At 43.5% G+C, this 25,631-nt stretch overlaps 1 protein-coding gene across 1 annotated transcript in view; it reads right to left on the reverse strand.

Moving 5' to 3' along the window:
* The window catches only part of wnt7aa (wingless-type MMTV integration site family, member 7Aa), a 56,573-nt gene extending 32,399 nt beyond the window's left edge, over positions 1 to 24,174 (reverse strand). The window contains exons 1-2 of the mRNA XM_045705474.1: positions 23,721 to 24,174; positions 22,975 to 23,201 (exon numbers count right to left, since the gene is read on the reverse strand). Coding sequence (XP_045561430.1) covers positions 22,975 to 23,201; positions 23,721 to 23,791 — 298 coding nt within the window. The 5' untranslated portion in view covers positions 23,792 to 24,174. The remainder of the gene's footprint in view (positions 1 to 22,974; positions 23,202 to 23,720) is intronic.
* Between the last annotated feature and the right edge of the window lie 1,457 nt (positions 24,175 to 25,631).

Consider the following 25,631-nt stretch of genomic DNA (forward strand, 5'->3'; position numbering starts at 1 on the left):
TCTGTTCTGATACTGTGTTAACTAACCTCCAGACGAGCTTCAATGCCATACAACTCTCCTTCCGTGGCCTCCAACTGCTCTTAAATGCTAGTAAAACTAAATGCATGCTCTTCAACCGATCGCTGCCCGCACCTGCCCGCCCGTCCAGCATCACTACTCTGGATGGTTCTGACTTAGAATGCGTGGACAACTACAAATACCTGGGTGTCTGGTTAGACTGTAAACTCTCCTTCCAGACTCACATTAAGCATCTCCAATCCAAAATTAAATCTAGAATCGGCTTCCTATTTCGCTATAAAGCATCCTTCACTCATGCTGCCAAACATACCCTCGTAAAACTGACCATCCTACCGATCCTCGACTTCGGTGATGTCATCTATAAAATAGCCTCCAACACCCTACTCAGCAAACAGGATGCAGTCTATCACAGTGCCATCCGTTTTGTCACCAAAGCCCCATACACTACCCACTATTGCGACCTGTATGCTCTTGTTGGTTGGCCCTCGCTTCATACTCGTCGCCAAACCCACTGGCTACAGGTTATCTACAAGTCTCTGCTAGGTAAAGCCCCGCCTTATCTCAGCTCACTGGTCACCATAGCAGCACCCACCTGTAGCACGCGCTCCAGCAGGTATATCTCTCTGGTCACCCCCAAAGCCAATTCCTCCTTTGGTCGTCTTTCCTTCCAGTTCTCTGCTGCCAATGACTGGAACGAACTACAAAAATCTCTGAAACTGGAAACACTTATCTCCCTCACTAGCTTTAAGCACCAGCTGTCAGAGCAGCTCACAGATCACTGCACCTGTACATAGCCCATCTGTAAACAGCCCATCTATCTACCTCATCCCAATACTGTATTTATTTATTTATCTTGCTCCTTTGCACCCCAGTATCTCTACTTGCACATTCATCTTCTGCACATCTACCATTCCAGTGTTTAATTGCTATATCGTAATTACTTCGCCACCATGGCCTATTTATTGCCTTAACTTACCTCATTTGCACTCACTGTATATAGACTTTTTGTTTTCTTTTTTCTACTGTATTATTGACTGTATGTTTGTTTACTCCATGTGTAACTCTGTGTTGTTGTATGTGTCAAATTGCTTTGCTTTACCTTGGTCAGGTCGCAGTTGTAAATGAGAACTTGTTCTCAACTGGCCTACCTGGTTATTAAATAAAGGTAAATAAAATAAAATAAATAAAAAATACCACAGGGTTCTGTTCTAATACCACAGGGTTCTGTTCTAATACCATAGGGTTCTAATACCACAGGGTTCTGTTCTGATACCACAGGGTTCTGTTCTAATACCATAGGGTTCTAATACCACAGGGTTCTGTTCTGATACCACAAGGTTCTGTTCTAATACCATAGGGTTCTGATACCACAGGGTTCTGTTCTGATACCACAAGGTTCTAATACCACAAGGTTCTGTTCTGATACCACAGGGTTCTGTTCTGATACCACAAGGTTCTAATACCACAAGGTTCTGTTCTGATACCACAGGGTTCTGTTCTGATACCACAGGGTTCTAATACCACAAGGTTCTGTTCTGATACCACAGGGTTATGTTCTGATACCACAAGGTTCTGTTCTGATACTACAGGGTTCTGATACCACAGGGTTCTGTTCAGATACCACAGGTTCTGTTCTGATATCACAGGGTTCTGTTCTGATACCACAAGGTTCTGTTCTGATACCACAGGGTTCTGATACCACAGGGTTCTGTTCTGATACCACAGGGTTCTGTTCTGATACCACTAGATTCTGATACCACCGAGTTATATTCTGATACCACAGGGTTCTGATCTGATACCACTAGATTCTGATACGACAGGGTTTTAATAACACATGGTTTTGATACCACAGGGTTGTGATACCACATGGTTTTGATACCACATGGTTCTGATACCACAGGGTTCCACCCCATACACCACTACCAGGTTAGCCTCATTCTTAATTAAAATGCAGATAACAATTTACAGGTCTATATACTATTGAAAATAAAATACACAGGAAATGAAAACACCCATGAGCTGGTCAGTAATAGTACCATACTGTAATCTAATCACATCCTATCAGGACAAATCTCAGTAGATTTGAAGCCAGTATTTATGCTGCAATAGTTTATGTGTTGGGGGGCTAGAGTCAGTCTGTTATATCTGGAGTATTTCTCCTGTCTTCTCCGGTGTCCTGTATGAATTTCAGTATGCTCTCTCTAATTCTCTCTCTCTCTCTTTCTCTCTCTTTATTTCTTTCTTTCTCTCTCTCTCAGAGGACCTGAGCCCTAGGACCATGCCTCAGGACTACCTGGCCTGATGACTCCTTGCTGGCCCCAGTCCACCTGGCCGTGCTGCTGCTCCAGTTTCTGGAGTTCTGCCTGCGGCTATGGAACCCTGACCTGTTCACCAGACGTGCTACCTGTCCCAGACCTGCTGTTTTCAACTCTCTAGAGACAGCAGGAGCGGTAGAGATACTCTGAATGATCGGCTATGAAAAGCCAACTGACATTTACTCCTGAGGTGCTGACCTGTTCATCCTCGACAACCACTGTGATTATTATTATTTGTCCCTGCTGGTCATCTATGAACATTTGTTCATCTTGGCCATGTTCTGTTATAATCTCCACCCGGCACAGTCAGAAGCGGACTGGCCACCCCTCAAAGCCTGGTTCCTCTCTAGGTTTCTTCCTGGGTTTTGGCCTTTCTAGGGAGTTTTTCCTAGCCACCGTGCTTCTACACCTGCATTGCTTGCTGTTTGGGGTTTTAGGCTGGGTTTCTGTACAGCACTTTGTGACATCAGCTGATGTAAGGGCTACATTTTTTGGGGATTGATTGAATGCTGTAGCCTCAGCAGTTTCAGAGTCCCATCATCATCATCATCATCATCATTACAGTATTGATAAGCAGTGTTACTGGCTTGCCTGGTCAACTCTCCCCCCGATCAATCATTTACACCTTAATTAACCCTACAACACTCTGACCCTACAACCAAGGAAACAGACCCTGTATTCCAAATCAACCCCTAGCCCCCCTAAACACTTAGAAAAGAGGGTTCCTCAAGGGTTCTTTGGGAAGGTTGATGGTTCTATGTGGAACCATAATGACTCTAAGAACGATTAGAGCTCTTCAATGGTTCACAAAAGGGTTCTTGGCTCTTTTAGTGATAATTAAAAGGTGACTACGGCCCGTGATGGTGTCTAGTGAAAGACTCACGTACGGCCTTGAGTCAATTGTTAACTGATGTCTAAACCAGTGGTTCTCCTCAAGGACCCCCCCCAGCCATTGCCGATCTAGAACGCCTGATTCAACTTAGTTAACCTGTTGGGTCTAGGGGGCAGCATTTGCACGTCTGGATAAAAAAAAATGTACCCGATTTAATCTGGTTACTAATCCTACCCAGTAACTAGAATATGCATATACTTATTATATATGGATAGAAAACACTCTAAAGTTTCTAAAACTGTTTGAATGGTGTCTGTGAGTATAACAGAACTCATTTGGCAGGCAAAACCCTGAGACATTTTCTGACAGGAAGTGGATACCTGATGTGTTGTATTGACTTTAAACCTATCCCATTGAAAAACACAGGGGCTTAGGAATATTTTGGCACTTCCTATTGCTTCCACTAGATGTCACCAGCCTTTACAAAGTGTTTTGAGTCTTCTGGAGGGAGATCTGACCGAACAAGAGCCATGGAACGATGATGTCCCATTAGACACCTGGCGCGCGAGTTCATGTTGGGTACCCTCGTTCCAATACGTTATAAAAGAGTATGCATTCGTCCACCTTGAATATTATTCATGTTCTGGTTAAAAAGGCCCTAATGATTTATGCTATACAACGTTTGACATGTTTGAACGAACGGAAATATATTTTTTCCCCTCGTTCATGACGAGAAGTCCGGCTGGCTTACATCATGTGCTAACGAGACGGAGATTTTTGGACATAAATGATGAGCTTTTTTGAACAAAACTACATTCATTATGGACCTGTGATACCTGGAAGTGACATCTGATGAAGAGAATCAAAGGTAATGGATTATTTACATAGTATTTTCGATTTTAGATCTCCCCAACATGACGTCTAGTCTGTATCGCAACGCGTATTTTTCTGGGCGCAGTGCTCAGATTATTGCAAAGTGTGATTTCCCAGTAAGGTTATTTTTAAATCTGGCAAGTTGATTGCGTTCAAGAGATGTAAATCTATAATTCTTTAAATGACAATATAATATTTTACCAATGTTTTCTAATTTTAATTATTTAATTTGTGACGCTGACTTGTCTGCCGGTTATTGGAGGGAAACGATTTCCTCAACATCAATGCCATAGTAAAACGCTGTTTTTGGATATAAATATGAACTTGATAGAACTAAAAATGCATGCATTGTCTAACATAACATCCTACATAACATAATGTCCTAGGAGTGTCATCACAAACAGGACCAAGCCTGGCCTGTTGAGGAGTGACGGACTCCATCCTAGCTGGAGGGGTGCTCTCATCTTATCTACGAACATAGACAGGGCTCTAACTCCTCTAGCTCCACAATGAAATAGGGTGCAGGCCAGGCAGCAGGCTGTTAGCCAGCCTGCCAGCTTAGTGGAGTCTGCCACTAGCACAGTCAGTGTAGTCAGCTCAGCTTTCCCCATTGAGACCGTGTCTGTGCCTCGATCTAGGTTGGGCAAAATTAAAAATGGCGGTGTTCGCTTTAGCAATCTCACTAGTATAAAGACCTCCTCCATTCCTGCCATTATTGAAAGAGATTGTGATACCTCACATCTCAAAATTGGGTTACTTAATGTTAGATCCCTCACTTCCAAGGCAGTTATAGTCAATGAACTAATCACTGATAATAATCTTGATGTGATTGGCCTGACTGAAACATGGCTTAAGCCTGATGAATTTACTGTGTTAAATGAGGCCTCACCCCCAGGTTACATTAGTGACCATACCCCCGTGCATCCGGCAAAGGCGGAGGTGTTGCTAACATTTACGATAGCAAATTTCAATTTACAAAAAAAAAACAACAATGACGTTTTCGTCTTTTGAGCTTCTAGTCATGAAATCTATGCAGCCTACTCACTCACTTTTTATAGCTACTGTTTATAGGCCTCCTGGGCCATATGCAGTGTTCCTCACTGAGTTCCCTGAATTCCTATCGGATCTTGTAGTCATAGCAGATAATATTCTAATTTTTGGTGACTTTAACATTCACATGGAAAAGTCCACAGACCCACTCCAAAAGGCTTTCGGAGCCATCATCGACTCAGTGGGTTTTGTCCAACATGTCTCTGGACCTACTCACTGCCACAGTCATACTCTGGACCTAGTTTTGTCCCATGGAATAAATGTTGTGGATCTAAATGTTTTTCCTCATAATCCTGGACTATCGGACCACCATTTTATTACGTTTGCAATTGCAACAAATAATCTGCTCAGACCCCAACCAAGGAGCATTAAAAGTCGTGCTATAAATTCTCAGACAACCCAAAGATTCCTTGATGCCCTTCCAGACTGCCTCTGCCTACCCAAGGACGTCAGAGGACAAAAATCAGTTAACCACCTAACCGAGGAACTCAATTTAACCTTGCGCAATACCCTAGATGCAGTTGCACCCCTAAAAACTAAAAACATCTGTCATAAGAAACTAGCTCCCTGGTATACAGAAAATACACGAGCTCTGAAGCAAGCTTCCAGAAAATTGGAACGGAAATGGCGCCACACCAAACTGGAAGTCTTCCGACTAGCTTGGAAAGACAGTACCGTGCAGTATCGAAGAGCCCTTACTGCTGCTCGATCATCCTATTTTTCCAACTTAATTGAGGAAAATAAGAACAATCCGAAATTTCTTTTTGATACTGTCGCAAAGCTAACTAAAAAGCAGCCTTCGCAAATGGAGGATGGCTTTCACTTCAGCAGTAATACATTTATGAACTTCTTTGAGGAAAAGATCATGATCATTAGAAAGCAAATTACAGACTCCTCTTTAAATCTGGGTATTCCTCCAAAGCTCCATTGTCCTGAGTCTGCACAACTCTGCCAGGACCTAGGATCAAGGGAGATACTTAAGTGTTTTAGTACTATATCTCTTGACGCAATGATGAAAATAATCATGGCCTCCAAACCCTCAAGCTGCATACTGGACCCTATTCCAACTAAACTACTGAAAGAGCTGCTTCCTGTGCTTGGCCCTCCTATGTTGAACATAATAAACGGCTCTCTATCCACCGGATGTGTACCAAGCTCACTAAAAGTGGCAGTAATAAAGCCTCTCTTGAAAAAGCCGAATCTTGATCCAGAAATTATAAAAAACTATCGGCCTATATCGAATCTTCCATTCCTCTCCAAAATTTTAGAAAAAGCTGTTGCACAGCAACTGACTGCCTTCCTGAAGACAAACAATGTATACGAAACGCTTCAGTCTGGTTTTAGACCCCATCATAGCACTGAGACTGCACTTGTGAAGGTGGTAAATGACCTTTTAATGACGTCAGACCGAGGCTCTGCATCTGTCCTCGTGCTCCTAGATCTTAGTGCCGCTTTTGATACCATCGATCACCACATTCTTTTGGAGAGATTGGAAACCCAAATTGGTCTACATGGACAAGTTCTGGCCTGGTTTAGATCTTATCTGTCGGAAAGATATCAGTTTGTCTCTGTGAATGGTTTGTCCTCTGACAAATCAATTGTAAATTTCGGTGTTCCTCAAGGTTCCGTTTTAGGACCACTATTGTTTTCACTATATATTTTACCTCTTGGGGATGTCATTCGAAAACATAATGTTAAATTTCACTGCTATGCAGACGACACACAGCTGTACATTTCAATGAAACATGGTGAAGCCCCAAAATTGCCCTCGCTAGAAGCCTGTGTTTCAGACATAAAGAAGTGGATGGCTGCAAACTTTCTACTTTTAAACTCGGACAAAACAGAGATGCTTGTTCTAGGTCCCAAGAAACAAAGAGATCTTCTGTTGAATCTGACAATTAATCTGGATGGTTGTACAGTCGTCTCAAATAAAACTGTGAAGGACCTCGGCGTTACTCTGGACCCTGATCTCTCTTTTGAAGAACATATCAAGACTGTTTCAAGGACAGCTTTTTTCCATCTACGTAACATTGCAAAAATCAGAAATTTTCTGTCCAAAAATGACGCAGAAAAATTAATCCATGCTTTTGTTACTTCTAGGCTGGACTACTGCAATGCTCTACTTTCCGGCTACCCGGATAAAGCACTAAATAAACTTCAGTTAGTGCTAAATACGGCTGCTAGAATCCTGACTAGAACCAAAAAATTTGATCATATTACTCCAGTGTTAGCCTCCCTACACTGGCTTCCTGTTAAGGCAAGGGCTGATTTCAAGGTTTTACTGCTAACCTACAAAGCATTACATGGGCTTGCTCCTACCTATCTTTCCGATTTGGTCCTGCCGTACATACCTACACGTACGCTACGGTCACAAGACGCAGGCCTCCTAATTGTCCCTAGAATTTCTAAGCAAACGGCTGGAGGTAGGGCTTTCTCCTATAGAGCTCCATTTTTATGGAATGGTCTGCCTACCAATGTGAGAGACGCAGACTCAGTCTCAACCTTTAAGTCTTTACTGAAGACTTATCTCTTCAGTAGGTCCTATGATTAAGTATAGTCTGGCCCAGGAGTGTGAAGGTGAACGGAAAGGCTGGAGCAACGAACCGCCCTTGCTGTCTCTGCCTTGCCGGTTCCCCTCTTTCCACTGGGATTCTCTGCCTCTAACCCTTTTACAGAGGCTGAGTCACTGGCCTACTGGTGTTCTTCCTTGCCGTCCATGGGAGGGGTGCGTCACTTGAGTGGGTTGAGTCACTGACGTGGTCTTCCTGTCTGGGTTGGCGCCCCCCCCCTTGGGTTGTGCCATGGCGGAGATCGTTGTGGGCTATACTCGGCCTTGTCTTAGGACGGTAAGTTGGTGGTTGGAGACATCCCTCTAGTGGTGTGGGGGCTGTGCTTTGGCAAAGTGGGTGGGGTTATATCCTGCCTGTTTGGCCCTGTCCCGGGGTATCATCGGATGGGGCCACAGTGTCTTCTGATCCCTCCTGTCTCAGCCTCCAGTATTTATGCTGCAGTAGTTTATGTGTCGGGGGGCTAGGGTCAGTCTGTTACATCTGGAGTATTTCTCTTGTCTTATCCGGTGTCCTGTGTGTATTTAAATATGCTCTCTCTAATTCTCTCTTTCTCTCTTTCTGTCTTTCTCTCGGAGGACCTGAGCCCTAGGACCATGCCTCAGGACTACCTGGTATGATGACTCCTTGCTGTCCCCAGTCCACCTGGCCGTGCTGCTGCTCCAGTTTCAACTGTTCTGCCTGCGGCTATGGAACCCTGACCTGTTCACCGGACGTGCTTGTTGCACCCTCGACAACTACTATGATTATTATTATTTGACCATGCTGGTCATTTATGAACATTTTAACATTTTAACATTTTGACCATGTTCTGTTATAATATCCACCCTGCACAGCCAGAAGAGGACTGGCCACCCCTCATAGCCTGGTTCCTCTCTAGGTTTCTTCCTAGGTTTTTGGCCTTTCTAGGGAGTTTTTCCTAGGGAGTTTTTCCTAGCCACCGTGCTTCTTTCACATGCTTTGCTTGCTGTTTGGGGGTTTTAGGCTGCGTTTCTGTACAGCACTTTGAGAATATCAGCTGATGTACGAAGGGCTATATAAAAATAAATTTGATTTGAATTTGATCTGATGGAGATTGTAAAAGGTTAGTGCATCATTTTAGCTGGTTTTATGGTTTTGGTGACCCTGTCTTTGACTTGACAAAACATTACACACAACTCTTGTAAATGTACTGTCCTAACATACTCTAAATTTATGCTTTCGCCGTAAAACCTTTTTGAAATCGTAAAACGTGGTTAGATTAAGGAGATGTTTATCTTTCAAATGGTGTAAAATAGTTGTATTTTTGAAAAATTTGAATTTTGACATTTATTTGGATTCAAATTTGCCGCTCTTGAAATGCACCTGCTGTTGATGGAGTGCACCACGGGTGGCACGCTAGCGTCCCACCTAGCCCCAAGAGGTTAACACAATAATAAAACCAACGAAATTGTAACAATATAAAATGGCTAACCAGAAAAAATAACCCTGTTTGGTTCTTCAAAATGTTCTTTCTAGAACCTAAAGATTGAGAAAGTTTCTTTATAGAATCATTCTCTATAAAGAACCATTAAAAAGGGTTCTATAGCTAAGTCCTTTTGTTTACCTGACCTAGAATTCAAATGCCGACCGCATTATCTACCAAGAGAATTCTCTTAGATTATAATCACAGTCGTGTATATCCCACCCCAAGCAGACACATCGACCGCCCTGAAAGAACTTCATTGGACTCTATGTAAACTGGAAACCACATATCCTGAGGCTGCATTTATTGTAGCTGGGGATTTTAACAAGGCTAATCTGAAAACAAGGCTCCCTAAATTTTATCAGCATATCGAATGCGCGACCCGGGCTGGCAAAACCCTGGATCATTGTTATTCTAACTTCCGCGACGCATACAAAGCCCTCCCCCGCCTTCCTTTTAGAAAATCTGACCACGACTCCATTTTGTTGCTCCCAGCCTATAGACAGAAACTAAAACAGGAAGCTCCCGCGCTCAGGTCTGTTCAATGCTGGTCTGACCAATCGGATTCCACGCTTCAAGATTGCTTCGATCACGTGGACTGGGATATGTTCCGCATAGCGTCGAACAATACAGCGAATACGCTGATTCGGTGAGTGAGTTTATTAGCAAGTGCATCGGTGATGTTGTACCCACTGTGACGATTAAAACCTTCCCTAACCAGAAACCGTGGATTGATGGCAGCATTTGTGCAAAACTGAAAGCGCAAACCACTGCTTTTAATCAGGGCAAGGCAACCAGAAACATGACCGAATACAAACAGTGTAGCTATTCCCTCCGCAAGGCAATCAAACAAACTAAGCGTCAGTATAGAGACAAAGTGGAGTCGCAATTCAACGGCTCAGACACGAGAGGTATGTGGCAGGGTCTACAGTCAATCACGGATTACAAAAAGAAAACCAGCCCTGTCACGGACCACGATGTCTTGCTCCCAGACAAACTAAACAAATTCTTTGCTCGCTTTGAGGACAATACAGTGCCACTGACACAGCCCGCTACCAAAACCCGCGGGTTGTCTTTCACTGCAGCCAACGTGAGTAAAACATTTAAACGTGTTAACCCTCGCAAGGCTGCCGGCCCAGACGGCATCCCTAGCCGCGTCCTCAGAGCATGCGCAGACCAGCTGGCTGATGTGTTTACGGACATATTCAATCAATCCTTATCCCAGTCTGCTGTTCCCACATGCTTCAAGAGGGCCACCATTGTTCCTGTTCCCAAGAAAGCTAAGGTAACTGAGCTAAATGACTATTGCCCCATAGCACTCACTTCCGTCATCATGAAGTGCTTTGAGAGACTAGTCAAGGATCATATCACCTCCACCCTACCTGACACCCTAGACCCACTCCGATTTGCTTACCGCCCCAATAGGTCCACAGATGACGCAATCGCAATCACATGGCACACTGCCCTAACCCATCTGGACAAGAGGAATACCTATGTAAGAATGCTGTTCATCGATTACAGCTCAGCATTTAACACCATAGTACCCTCCAAACTCGTCATTAAGCTCGAGACCCTGGGTCTCAACCCCGCCCTGTGCAACTGGGTCCTGGACTTCCTGACGGGCCGCCCCCAGGTGGTGAGGGTAGGTAACAACATCTCCACCCCGCTGATCCTCAACACTGGGGCCCCACAAGGGTGCGTTCTCAGCCCTCTCCTGTACTCCCTGTTCACTCATGACTGCGTGGCCATGCACGCCTCCAACTCAATCATCAAGTTTGCAGATGACATTACAGTGGTAGGCTTGATTACCAACAACGACGAGACGGCCTACAGGGAGGAGGTGAGGGCCCTCGGAGTGTGGTGTCAGGAAAATAACCTCACACTCAATGTCAACAAAACAAAGGAGATGATCGTGGACTTCAGGAAACAGCAGAGGGAGCAGCCACATCAACGGTACAGTGGTGGAGAAGGTGGAAAGTTTTAAGTTCCTCGGCGTACACATCACGGACAAACTGAAATGGTCCACCCACACAGACAGCGTGGTGAAGAAGGTGCAGCAGCACCTCTTCAACCTCAGGAGGCTGAAGAAATTTTACTTGTCACCAAAAACACTCACAAACCTTTACAGATGCACAATCGTGAGCATCCTGTCGGGATGTATCACCGCCTGGTACGGCAACTGCTCCGCCCACAACCGTAAGGCTCTCCAGAGGGTAGTGAGGTCTGCACAACGCATCACCGGGGGCAAACTACCTGCCCTCCAGGACACCTACACCACCCGATGTCACAGGAAGGCCAAAAAGATCATCAAGGACATCAACCATCCGAGCCACTGCCTGTTCACCCTGCTAACATCCAGAAGGCGAGGTCAGTACAGGTGCATCAAAGCTGGGACCGAGAGACTGAAAAACAGCTTCTATCTCAAGGCCATCAGATTGTTAAACAGCCATCACTAACATTGAGTGGCTGCTGCCAACATACTGACTCAAATCTCTAGCCACTTTAATAATTAAAAATTGGATGTAATAAATGTATCACTAGCCACTTTAAACAATGCCACTTTTTATAATGTTTACATACCCTACATTACTCATCTCATATGTATATACTGTACTCTATACCATCTACTGCATCTTTGCCTATGCCGTTCGGCCATCACTCATTTATATATTTATATGTACATATTCTTATTCTTTCCTTTACGTTTGTGTGTATAAGGTAATTGTTGTGGAATTGGTAGATTACTTGTTAGATATTACTGCATGGTCGGAACTAGAAGCACAAGCATTTCGCTACACTCACATTAACACCTGCTAACCATGTGTATGTGACAAATAAAATTTGATTTGAATTTGATTTAAAACCCAAAAAAAGGGGTTTTAATCATAGCAGAACCCTTCTTTGGTGCTATATAGAACATTTTATTAACGGTTCTTTATAGAACCTTCAAAACAAGTTTCTATTTACAATAGCGCTAAAAATGGTTCCCCTTTGCTAACAAGCCAAATAACTCCTATTTGAAACTATATAGAACCATTTGTTTTAGTGTGTATAATATCCTAACCCTTGCAACCCAGAGCAGAGGCAGTGAAAATGGTTCACTAGTTTACTCTGGTTAATCCTGACCAATCATGTCTGAGCACCTGCAGGTGAGAGGAAGTACTCTTTGTCCGAAAATGTAATTGTAGGAAATGTACACCATGTTTCTGTGTCTACACCAGTAGATGATATATGTTCTGTCTGCCAGCGTTATGAGTTTCACAGTTCTGGACCGATAGCTACAGGTATGCAGAACATTGCACACTGAATAACTGACAGGGCAATCAATTGAAATGTTTTAAAATATCATGTGGAGTGAAGTGAGGCCTGGCTCTCCTCAGGAACACTTCAGATAAACAGCTAGATAGATCTAGTTAACTTCATATAAACAGCTAGATAGATCTAGTTAACTTCATATAAACAGCTAGATAGATCTAGTTAACTTCATATAAACAGCTAGATAGATCTAGTTAACTTTAGATCCTAAACAGCTAGATAGATCTAGTTAACTTTAGATCCTAAACAGCTAGATAGATCTAGTTAACTTCATATAAACAGCTAGATAGATCTAGTTAACTTCATATAAACAGCTAGATAGATCTAGTTAACTTCATATAAACAGCTAGATAGATCTAGTTAACTTCATATAAACAGCTAGATAGATCTAGCTAACTTCATATAAACAGCTAGATAGATCTAGTTAACTTCATATAAACAGCTAGATAGATCTAGTTAACTTCATATAAACAGCTAGATGGATCTAGTTAACTTCATATAAACAGCTAGATAGATCTAGTTAACTTTAGATCCTAAACAGCTAGATAGATCTAGTTAACTTTAGATACTAAACAGCTAGATAGGTCTAGTTAACTTCATATAAACAGCTAGATAGATCTAGTTAACATTAGATACTAAACAGCTAGATAGATCTAGTTAACTTCATATAAACAGCTAGATAGATCTAGTTAACTTCATATAAACAGCTAGATAGATCTAGTTAACTTTAGATCCTAAACAGATAGATAGGTCTAGTTAACATTAGATACTAAACAGCTAGATAGATCTAGTTAACTTCATATAAACAGCTAGATAGATCTAGTTAACTTTAAATCTTAAACAGATAGATAGGTCTAGTTAACGTTAGATACTAAACAGCTAGATAGGTCTAGTTAACTTTTAGTTAACAGTTTCCCGTGTGTATCAAGAATGGTCCACCACCCAAAGGACATCCAGCCAACAGCAGGCCAGTGGTGGAGAACGGGTCACTGATGAAAAAGGACAAAGGAGGCTGACACAAATTATGCAGACCAACAGTCCGGTACAACATTGGTTCCCAAAGACCCATAAAATAATACACAAGTTGTCGTACCTTGACACGAATGGGGTATGGCAGCTGACGACCAAACAAGAACCTGCTATTGCAGTGGGCTATGGAACGAAAACACTGGACACAGGAGAATTGGATAAACCTGGTTTGATGAATCCCGGTTCATGCGGTTTCACGCTGATGGGAGGACTAGGGTATGGAGAATACCATGAGTACCTGCATCCATCATGTTGTGATGGGAGGACTAGGGTATGGAGAATACCATGAGTACCTGCATCCATCATGTTGTGATGGGAGGACTAGGGTATGGAGAATACCACGAGTACCTGCATCCATCATGTTGTGATGGGAGGACTAGGGTATGGAGAATACCATGAGTACCTGCATCCATCATGTTGTGATGGGAGGACTAGGGTATGGAGAATACCATGAGTACCTGCATCCATCATGTTGTGATGGGAGGACTAGGGTATGGAGAATACCATGAGTACCTGCATCCATCATGTTGTGATGGGAGGACTAGGGTATGGAGAATACCACGAGTACCTGCATCCATCATGTTGTGATGGGAGGACTAGGGTATGGAGAATACCATGAGTACATGCATCCATCATGTTGTGATGGGAGGACTAGGGTATGGAGAATACCATGAGTACCTGCATCCATCATGTTGTGATGGGAGGACTAGGGTAGGGAGAATACCATGAGTACCTGCATCCATCATGTTGTGATGGGAGGACTAGGGTATGGAGAATACCATGAGTACCTGCATCCATCATGTTGTGATGGGAGGACTAGGATATGGAGAATACCACGAGTACCTGCATCCATCATGTTGTGATGGGAGGACTAGGATATGGAGAATACCATGAGTACCTGCATCCATCATGTTGTGATGGGAGGACTAGGGTATGGAGAATACCATGATGTAACAGCTCTCTCGCCAACCTGTCGACCAGGGACCCTTGCACACATCAACAACTGACACCCCACGAAGCATCGTTACCCATCGGCCAAAAAGCCGCGGCCCTTGCAACGCAAGGGGCAACCCTACTCAAGTCTCGAGCGAGTGACGTCACCGATTGAAAGCAAGCGGACCACCGCTAACTAACTAGCCATTTCACATCGGTTACAAGTACCTGCATCCATCATGTTGTGATGGGAGGACTAGGGTATGGAGAATACCATGAGTACCTGCATCCATCATGTTGTGATGGGAGGACTAGGATATGGAGAATACCACGAGTACATGCATCCATCATGTTGTGATGGGAGGACTAGGGTATGGAGAATACCACGAGTACCTGCATCCATCATGTTGTGATGGGAGGACTAGGATATGGAGAATACCACGAGTACATGCATCCATTATGCCGCGTGTCAACACTGCAGTCTGGTGCTGGTGTTGTGTTTTCAGGGCACACATTGGTTCCCCTTAATAAAAGTGGAGCAACTTTTGAATGCCACAGGATATCTCAACATTAGTGCCAATCAGATGCCTTCATGGCAGCAGTGTATACATCTGCGAACATATTTTTTTCTGCAGGATAATGCCCCACGCCACAAGGCTAGGAATGTTGTGAAATCTGCTTACAGCAGTGGCCTCTGCCCACCAGATCTCAATATACATTTTACATTTTAGTCATTTAGCAGACGCTCTTATCCAGAGCGACTTACAGTAGTGAATGCATACATTTAATTTATTTTTATTTTTTTCTGTGCTGGCCCCCCGTGGGAATCGAACCCACAACCCTGGCGTTGCAAACACCACGCTCTAACCAACTGAGCCACAGGGAAGGTCCAATGAAACATCTGCGGGATGAGATGAAATTAGCTATTTGAGGTAGAGATCCACTACCAGCCAACTGGACACAACTGTGGGGAAGCATTGGAGTGAACATGGGGCCAGCATCCCTGTGGAACGGCTTTCGACACCTTGTAGAGTCCACGCCCCGATGACTTGAGGCTGTAACAATGCAGTCATAGGTAAGTTCATAAGGGGGGTAAACATCTCAGTCCCAAGGAAACAACAAACATACAAAATACGACGAATTGATGCTGTTCTAAGGACAAAAGGGGCTGCAACTCAATATTAGGAATCTGTTCCTAATGTTTTGTACACTCAGTGTATCTAGTTCACTTTAGATGTTAAACAACCATAAGCCACCTCCAATGGCGATTTAGAGAGCAACCACAGACCACGTGTATGGCGTCGCGTGGTCAGACCACGTGTATGGCGTCGTGTGGCCAGACCACGTGTATGGCGTCGTGTGGCCAAACCACGTGTATGGCGTCGTGTGGCCGGACCACGTGTATGGCGTCGTGTGGCCAAACCACGTGTATGGCGTCGTGTGGCCAGACCACGTGTATGGCGTCGTGTGGCCGGACCACATGTATGGCGTCGTGTTTCCAGACCACGTGTATGGTGTCGTGTGGCCGAGCGGTTTGCTGATGTTAATGTTGTGAACAGAGTCCCCCATGGTGGCGGTGGGGTTATGGTATCCAGGCTGTATCACATCCGGCCGTGATTGGGAGTCCCATAGGGCGGCGCACAGCGTCGTCCGAGCTTGGCCGGGGAAGGTAATCATTGTAAATAAGAATTTGTTCTTAACTGACTTGCCTAGTTAAATAAAGGTTAAATGAAATACAATTAAAAGAAATACACTTAAATGGTATGGGTAGGCATAAGCTACAGACAATGAACACAATTGCATTTTATTGATGGATCCTGAGGCCCATTGTCATTCATCCGCCGCCATCACCTCATGTTTCAGCATGATAATGTACAGCTCCATGTCGCAAGGATCTAGACACAATTCCTGTAAGTAAAACAAATAAAAATCCCAGTTCTTCCATGGCCTGCATACTCATCAAACATGCTTGCTATCTAGCTAAGGTTAGATAGCAAGTAGCTAAGGGAAGGTGGAGATACCTAGTCAGTTGTCCAACTGAATGTATTCAACTGAAATGTGTCTTCCACATTTAACCCAACCCCTCTGAATCAGAGAGGTAAGGGGGGCTGCCTTAAGCGACATCCACGTCTTCGGCGCCCAGGGAACAGTGGGTAAATTGCCTTGCTCAGGGCCCGGGGAACAGTGGGTTAACTGTCTTACTCAGGGCCCGGGGAACAGTGGGTTAACTGTCTTACTCAGGGCCCGGGGAACAGTGGGTTAACTGCCTTACTCAGGGCCCGGGGAATAGTGGGTTAACTGCCTTACTCAGGGCCCGGGTAACAGTGGGTTAACTGAACTTACTCAGGGGCAGAACGATAGATTTTTACCATGTCAGCTCGAGGATTCGATCCAGCAAACTTTCTGGCCCAACGCTCTAACCACTAGGCTACCTAGCTAGCAGATTAACTTGATTATAAAGGCAACAATATCAACACTGACCTGAACAGGAGAACGTTGGCCATTTATTTGTGACTTTGTCACTTGTCAGTATGTGTAGGCTGTGTTTCAGTCTGGCGGCAGCAGTAACAAGCTGGAGAGGCTTCCTCTCACCACTGGCTCCCAGAGCGAGGCACAATGTAGGTCCTCAAGTGGACGGCATTTACGCAAAGACACACTTTTCCCCAAGGCCAGCCCAGCACAGCAGATATGGCTAGGCCAGCTCACAGCAGATATGGCCAGACCAGCAGATATAGCCAGACCAGCCCAGCAGATATGGCCAGACCAGCAGATATGGCTAGGCCAGCTCACAGCAGATATGGCTAGGCCAGCTCACAGCAGATATGGCTAGGCCAGCTCACAGCAGATATGGCTAGGCCAGCCCGCACAGCAGATATGGCTAGGCCAGCTCACAGCAGATATGGCTAGGCCAGCTCACAGCAGATATGGCTAGGCCAGCTCACAGCAGATATGGCTAGGCCAGCTCACAGCAGATATGGCTAGGCCAGCCCAGCACAGCAGATATGGCTAGGCCAGCTCACAGCAGATATGGCCAGACCAGCAGATATAGCCAGACCAGCCCAGCAGATATGGCCAGACAGCAGATATGGCTAGGCCAGCTCACAGCAGATATGGCTAGGCCAGCTCACAGCAGATATGGCTAGGCCAGCCCAGCACAGCAGATATGGCTAGGCCAGCTCACAGCAGATATGGCTAGGCCAGCTCACAGCAGATATGGCTAGGCCAGCCCAGCACAGCAGATATGGCTAGGCCAGCTCACAGCAGATATGGCTAGGCCAGCTCACAGCAGATATGGCTAGGCCAGCCCAGCACAGCAGATATGGCTAGGCCAGCTCACAGCAGATATGGCTAGGCCAGCTCACAGCAGATATGGCTAGGCCAGCTCACAGCAGATATGGCTAGGCCAGCTCACAGCAGATATGGCTAGGCCAGCTCACAGCAGATATGGCTAGGCCAGCTCACAGCAGATATGGCTAGGCCAGCTCACAGCAGATATGGCTAGGCCAGCTCACAGCAGATATGGCTAGGCCAGCTCACAGCAGATATGGCTAGGCCAGCCCAGCACAGCAGATATGGCTAGGCCAGCTCACAGCAGATATGGCTAGGCCAGCTCACAGCAGATATGGCTAGGCCAGCTCACAGCAGATATGGCTAGGCCAGCTCACAGCAGATATGGCTAGGTCAGCTCACAGCAGATATAGCCAGGCCAGCAGATATGGCTAGGCCAGCCCAGCAGATATGGCCAAGCCAGCAGATATGGCCAGACCAGCAGATATAGCCAGACCAGCCCAGCAGATATGGCCAGACCAGCAGATATGGCCAGACCAGCAGATACAGCCAGACCAGCCCAGCAGATATAGCCAGACCAGCAGATATGGCCAGACCAGCCCAGCAGATATGGCCAGACCAGCCCAGCAGATATGGCCAGACCAGCCCAGCAGATATAGCCAGACCAGCAGATATGGCCAGACCAGCATATTTGGCCAGCTCACAGCAGATATGGCCAGCCCAGCAGATATGGCCAGCCCAGCATATATGGCCAGCCCAGCAGATATGGCCAGCCCAGCCCAGCAGATATGGCCAGCCCAGCAGATATGGCCAGACCAGCCCAGCAGATATGGCCAGCCCAGCAGATATGGCCAGACCAGCCCAGCAGATATGGCCAGCCCAGCAGATATGGCCAGCCCAGACCAGCAGATATGGCCAGCCCAGCAGATATGGCCAGACCAGCCCAGCAGATATGGCCAGCCCAGCAGATATGGCCAGACCAGCCCAGCAGATATGGCTAAGCAAAACCCCCCATGTTTTCCTTCAAGCTCTATATTTTTTCTGTCTCACAACACAAGCAGTGGGGCGCCATCTGTTGGGGAAAGAACAGTCCGGGCTAATCCGGGCTAGTCTTCTCATTTTAGCAAATGAGAAGACAATCAGTCATTTGGACATTGTATTGTGAAAAGCAAATGCTCTGTATGAACATGCATTGCAATGTGTATCACAAAACACTGTTTAAGTTGGGTGACAAAGTGACTGTATGATGTTGTGAGTTGTACTAAAGCCAATTGAAAATGTGCTTACAGATTTGTAACTGTATTTTAGTTTTGTACTAAGAGTTTTGTACATTTACTACAGACTTGCACCAAAGCCATTGGGGTAAAAAAATGTAGTCTGAAAACAAATTAACTTGAACACATTACTTAAATATTAATCCAACCATTACTCCATGTAACAACATCATACTATAGAAGGAATAGCCTACATTTGATTGTAAATTCTATTATATTTATGGCTATTTGTATAAAATCCATAAACAGGCAAATCAAAGGGGAAATCTGCAGTTGCAACATCCATTTGTGGACTTATAAATAAAATGTACCCATTGATTGAATAATGGATATGTTCCCATTGATTGAATAATTGATATGTACCCATTGATTGAATAATTGATATGTACCCATTGATTGAATAATTGATATGTACCCATTGATTGAATAATTGATATGTACCCATTGATTGAATAATTGAATAATGGATATGTACCCATTGATTGAATAATTGATATGTACCCATTGATTGAATAATTGATATGTACCCATTGATTGAATAATTGATATGTACCCATTGATTGAATAATTGATATGTACCCATTGATTGAATAATTGATATGTACCCATTGATTGAATAATGGATATGTACCCATTGATTGAATAATGGATATGTACCCATTGATTGAATAATGGATATGTACCCATTGATTGAATAATGGATATGTACCCATTGATTGAATAATGGATATGTACCCATTGATTGAATAATGGATATGTACCCATTGATTGAATAATGGATATGTACCCATTGATTGAATAATTGATATGTACCCATTGATTGAATAATTGATATGTACCCATTGATTGAATAATTGATATGTACCCATTGATTGAATAATGGATATGTACCCATTGATTGAATAATGGATATGTACCCATTGATTGAATAATTGATATGTACCCATTGATTGAATAATTGATATGTACCCAATGATTGAATAATTGAATAATGGATATGTACCCATTGATTGAATAATTGAATAATGGATATGTACCCATTGATTGAATAATTGATATGTACCCATTGATTGAATAATTGATATGTACCCATTGATTGAATAATGGATATGTACCCATTGACTGATGAAGAATTTAACTGAAAAATGCCTCATGAACTCAGTTCAACTGGCGACCTCATCAGAACACAACATATCACTTCGTTTTACTCCAATGTTTGTAAACAAAGTAAACAAACACAGTATAGCCTCAAAACATGGTTCAAACTATGATTGTATATCATTGATGGTCAGTCAGTCTATGAATCTGAGAGTGGTTGAATACAGTCTATGAATCTGAGAGTGGTTACATACAGTCTATGAATCAGAGAGTGGTTGAATACAGTCTATGAATCAGAGAGTGGTTACATACAGTCTAACAGTCTATGAATCAGAGAGTGGTTACATACAGTCTATGAATCTGAGAGTGGTTACATACAGTCTACCAGTCTATGAATCAGAGAGTGGTTATATACAGTCTATGAATCAGAGAGTGGTTACATACAGTCTACCAGTCTATGAATCTGAGAGTGGTTACATACAGTCTATGAATCAGAGAGTGGTTACATACAGTCTACCAGTCTATGAATCTGAGAGTGATTACATACAGTCTATGAATCTCAGAGTGGTTACATACAGTCTACCAGTCTATGAATATGAGAGTGGTTACATACAGTCTATGAATCTGAGAGTGGTTACATACAGTCTATGAATCTGAGAGTGGTTACATACAGTCTACCAGTCTATGAATCAGAGAGTGGTTACATACAGTCTATGAATCTGAGAGTGGTTACATACAGTCTATGAATCAGAGAGTGGTTACATACAGTCTACCAGTCTATGAATCAGAGAGTGGTTACATACAGTCTATGAATCTGAGAGTGGTTACATACAGTCTACCAGTCTATGAATCTGAGAGTGATTACATACAGTCTATGAATCTGAGAGTGGTTACATACAGTCTACCAGTCTATGAATCAGAGAGTGGTTACATACAGTCTACCAGTCTATGAATCAGAGAGTGGTTACATACAGTCTATTAATCTGAGAGTGATTACATACAGTCTATGAATCTGAGAGTGGTTACATACAGTCTATGAATCTGAGAGTGGTTATATACAGTCTACCAGTCTATGAATCTGAGAGTGATTACATACAGTCTATGAATCTGAGAGTGATACATACAGTCTATGAATCTGAGAGTGATTACATACAGTCTATGAATCTGAGAGTGGTTACATACAGTCTACCAGTCTATGAATATGAGAGTGGTTACATACAGTCTATGAATCTGAGAGTGGTTACATACAGTCTATGAATCTGAGAGTGGTTACATACAGTCTATGAATCAGAGAGTGGTTACATACAGTCTACCAGTCTATGAATCTGAGAGTGATTACATGCAGTCTATGAATCTCAGAGTGGTTACATACAGTCTACCAGTCTATGAATCTGAGAGTGGTTACATACAGTCTACCAGTCTATGAATCTGAGAGTGGTTACATACAGTCTATGAATCTCAGAGTGGTTACATACAGTCTACCAGTCTATGAATATGAGAGTGGTTACATACAGTCTATGAATCTGAGAGTGGTTACATACAGTCTATGAATCAGAGAGTGGTTACATACAGTCTATGAATCTGAGAGTGGTTACATACAGTCTACCAGTCTATGAATCTGAGAGTGGTTACATACAGTCTACCAGTCTATGAATATGAGAGTGGTTACATACAGTCTACCAGTCTATGAATCTGAGAGTGGTTACATACAGTCTATCCAGTCTATGAATCTGAGAGTGGTTACATACATACCAGTCTATGAATCTGAGAGTGGTTACATACAGTCTACCAGTCTATGAATCTCAGAGTGGTTACATACAGTCTACCAGTCTATGAATCTCAGAGTGATTACATACAGTCTACCAGTCTATGAATCTGAGAGTGGTTAGATACAGTATCTCCAGCCCCACCATCCATCATGTTTTTGAAGCATCTCATACCTCTGTATTCTAGACCTACAGATTGGGCCAGGTGGAGGTATTCATTTGGAATAGGTCCAATGTGGCTCAGTTGGTAGAACATGGTGTTTGCAACGCCAGGGTTGTGGGTTCGTTTCCCACGGGGGACGAGTACGGAGAAATTTTTTTTAGGAAATGTATGCATTCACTACTGTAAGTCGCTCTGGATAAGAGCGTCTGCTAAATAATGTAAATGTAATGAATAGCATTCAGTAAAAGTCAGGTTATAGCATAGCATAGACATCACATGATTACGTAACACTTTGATCTCAGGAATAAAAACTATGAAAGGAAGAAATTGGTAAATTAATTCAAGTCTGATGTCCATAATATAGGATACCAGACATGATTAAAGTCTATCACTGTTCAGCTATCTGATGTCCACATTACAGGATACCAGACATGATTAAAGTCTATCACTGTTCAGCTATCTGATGTCCATATTACAGGATACCAGACATGATTAAAGTCTATCACTGTTCAGCTATCTGATGTCCACATTACAGGATACCAGACATGATTAAAGTCTATCACTGTTCAGCTATCTGATGTCCACATTACAGGATACCAGACATGATTAAAGTCTATCACTGTTCAGCTATCTGATGTCCACATTACAGGATACCAGACATGATTAAAGTCTATCACTGTTCAGCTATCTGATGTCCACATTACAGGATACCAGACATGATTAAAGTCTATCACTGTTCAGCTATCTGATGTCCACATTACAGGATACCAGACATGATTAAAGTCTATCACATGATGAGTGTAAACAACTTTTTAATTGGACTAATGCCATATGATGGGTGAAACAGAACTAAAGTGAGAGGGGAACACGTGTTAAACCATTCACAAAAAAGGAAGAACATTTCTGAGAACTTGGCAAATACATTGGGAACGGAGTGCTGTCAGGTGTATCCTAATAATATCGATTTAATATCTCTGTAAGTGGTGAAACTGAAATTATTGTAACATACCCACTTTCAGCTCTTTTCCAAATACGGTCCTCTGTCCCAGGGCAGAACAGTTCCACCGTCCGTGTTTAAACTGAAACTGGCATTCATCGATGCCCATCTGAGCTCCTTCTCCGATCACTATAATGGCGTCCGGTCGGCTCTGACAGATCGTCCGCTGTCGAGGAGCTAAACCCGGGATCTTGTTACAGATGATACTGGCGCCTAATGCCACCACGGACGAAAAAACCCTGTCAATTGTATTAGTTACATTCAATTATGGCAAATAATGAATAATGCGTTGGATACTTGTCATCAACATGGTTTCAAAATAGTTGGACATAGTGGAGAATGACAATCATGCGAGTATATTGACATTTTTTTTTACAGGGACTATGAATCATACATACGTTACAACACAAAAACCATTCAACATATTTTCAATCCGAGTTATTGTTATTCTTCATGTTTCATTCTCTGTTTAATGTTAAAACTCTATTTATATATAAATCCCACTGTGCAGAACAGTACGCTAATACATGTCTATTGGGGCTAACAGCTCATTTACTCAGATGTCACAATTAATGGAACAATGAAATAAAAAAAACTAGTCCTACCTAATATTATTTCGTTGACAATAAATGATCTAGGTATTATTTCCTGCCCACATGTCCCATATGATCTGTGTCCATAGCTATCCACTGACAACATTCCCCAGCTCTCATCCCTAATTCCACGCTATCAGGTCTCAACATGCACAATCTACTCACCCTATTTTCAAATACACTATTCCCAAGCAGAGAAACATGTGGAACATCCAGCAGCGCGTTTTCATGCTCATGATCAACCAGCCAGTTGGTTTGATGTGACCGCTGCAACCAGACCGGCAGGCAGGCAGGCAGACGGGCAGGCAGGCAGGCGGGCGGGCGGGCAGGCGGGCAGGCAGGCAGGCAGGCAGACGGGCAGACAGGCAGACGGGAATTCCAGGTAAACTTATTGGCGACAGAAAGAAAAGCCTCCGGGGGACAAATGAAAGTTCCTCTGCATACGAGTCTGAAATATCCTGGGGTATATCTGAAGTTGTTTGTGTCGCATTGGTCAGCCTGTCTCCCCGGTTACCGTAAGAGAAAGAGATATCTAACAGATCCGAGTGCTCGCCTGCAGGGCCGATGGTATCTCTCTCTGATATCTATCAGGGCGTGCTGCTAATACACGCACCAGGAGCGGCTCACTGACTCTCACTGAGACACACCGCTGCTGCCCCCCGAAACAAAGTCACCGACACTCGCTAGGATCGTCTGGAACAGTGACTGACCGAATTTGTATATATATATATATATAAAAAAAAACGATTGACATGTCCTTCCAAATTATTACATTGTTGATACAAAATATCGATTTGAAGTATTCATATAATAAACGGCATTGAAAGTTTATATTGATAATGTTCCTGTCGCAGTTTGCATGACAGAGTGAATGAATGTAGCGTGGGGTATTAGTTTAAAGCCATGTAGACAGTCTACTATCTACACTACAGACCAACGGTATGTAGACTGTCTATCTACACTACAGACCAACGGTATGTAGACTGTCTACTATCTACACTACATGACCAACGGTATGTAGACTGTCTACTATCTACACTACAGACCAACGGTATGTAGACTGTCTACTATCTACACTACATGACCAACGGTACACAACACGACCAATGGTATGTAGACTGTCTACTATCTACACTACACGACCAATGGTATGTAGACTGTCTACTATCTACACTACATGACCAACGGTATGTAGACTGTCTACTATCTACACTACCAACGGTATGTAGACTGTCTGCTATCTACACTACATGACCAACGGTATGTAGACTGTCTACTATCTACACTACACGACCAACGGTATGTAGACTGTCTATCTACACTACATGACCAACGGTATGTAGACTGTCTACTATCTACACTACACGACCAATGGTATGTAGACTGTCTGCTATCTACACTACATGACCAACGGTATGTAGACTGTCTACTATCTACACTACACGACCAACGGTATGTAGACTGTCTGCTATCTACACTACACGACCAACGGTATGTAGACTGTCTGCTATCTACACTACATGACCAACGGTATGTAGACTGTCTGCTATCTACACTACATGACCAACGGTATGTAGACTGTCTATCAACACTACATGACCAACGGTATGTAGACTGTCTACTATCTACACTACACGACCAACGGTATGTAGACTGTCTACTATCTACACTACACGACCAACGGTATGTAGACTGTCTGCTATCTACACTACAGACCAACGGTATGTAGACTGTCTACTATCTACACTACATGACCAACGGTATGTAACGACCAACGGTATGTAGACTGTCTACTATCTACACTACACGACCAACGGTATGTAGACTGTCTACACTACACAACCGACGGCATGTAGACAACTGCTCATCGAACATCTCATTCCAAAATCATGACATTAATATGGAGGTTGAGGGGTTGAGGTCAGGGCTCAGTGCAGGCCAGTCAAGTTCTTCCACACTGATGCCGACTACTGAGCAAAGGGGCATTGTCAAGCTGAAACAGGAGAGGGCCTTCCCTGAACTTTTGCCACAAAGTTGGAAGCACAGAATAGTCTAGAATGTCATTGTATTCTGTAG

Source organism: Salmo salar, chromosome ssa22 (genome assembly GCF_905237065.1).
Source record: "Salmo salar chromosome ssa22, Ssal_v3.1, whole genome shotgun sequence".
Classification (NCBI taxonomy): domain Eukaryota; kingdom Metazoa; phylum Chordata; class Actinopteri; order Salmoniformes; family Salmonidae; genus Salmo; species Salmo salar.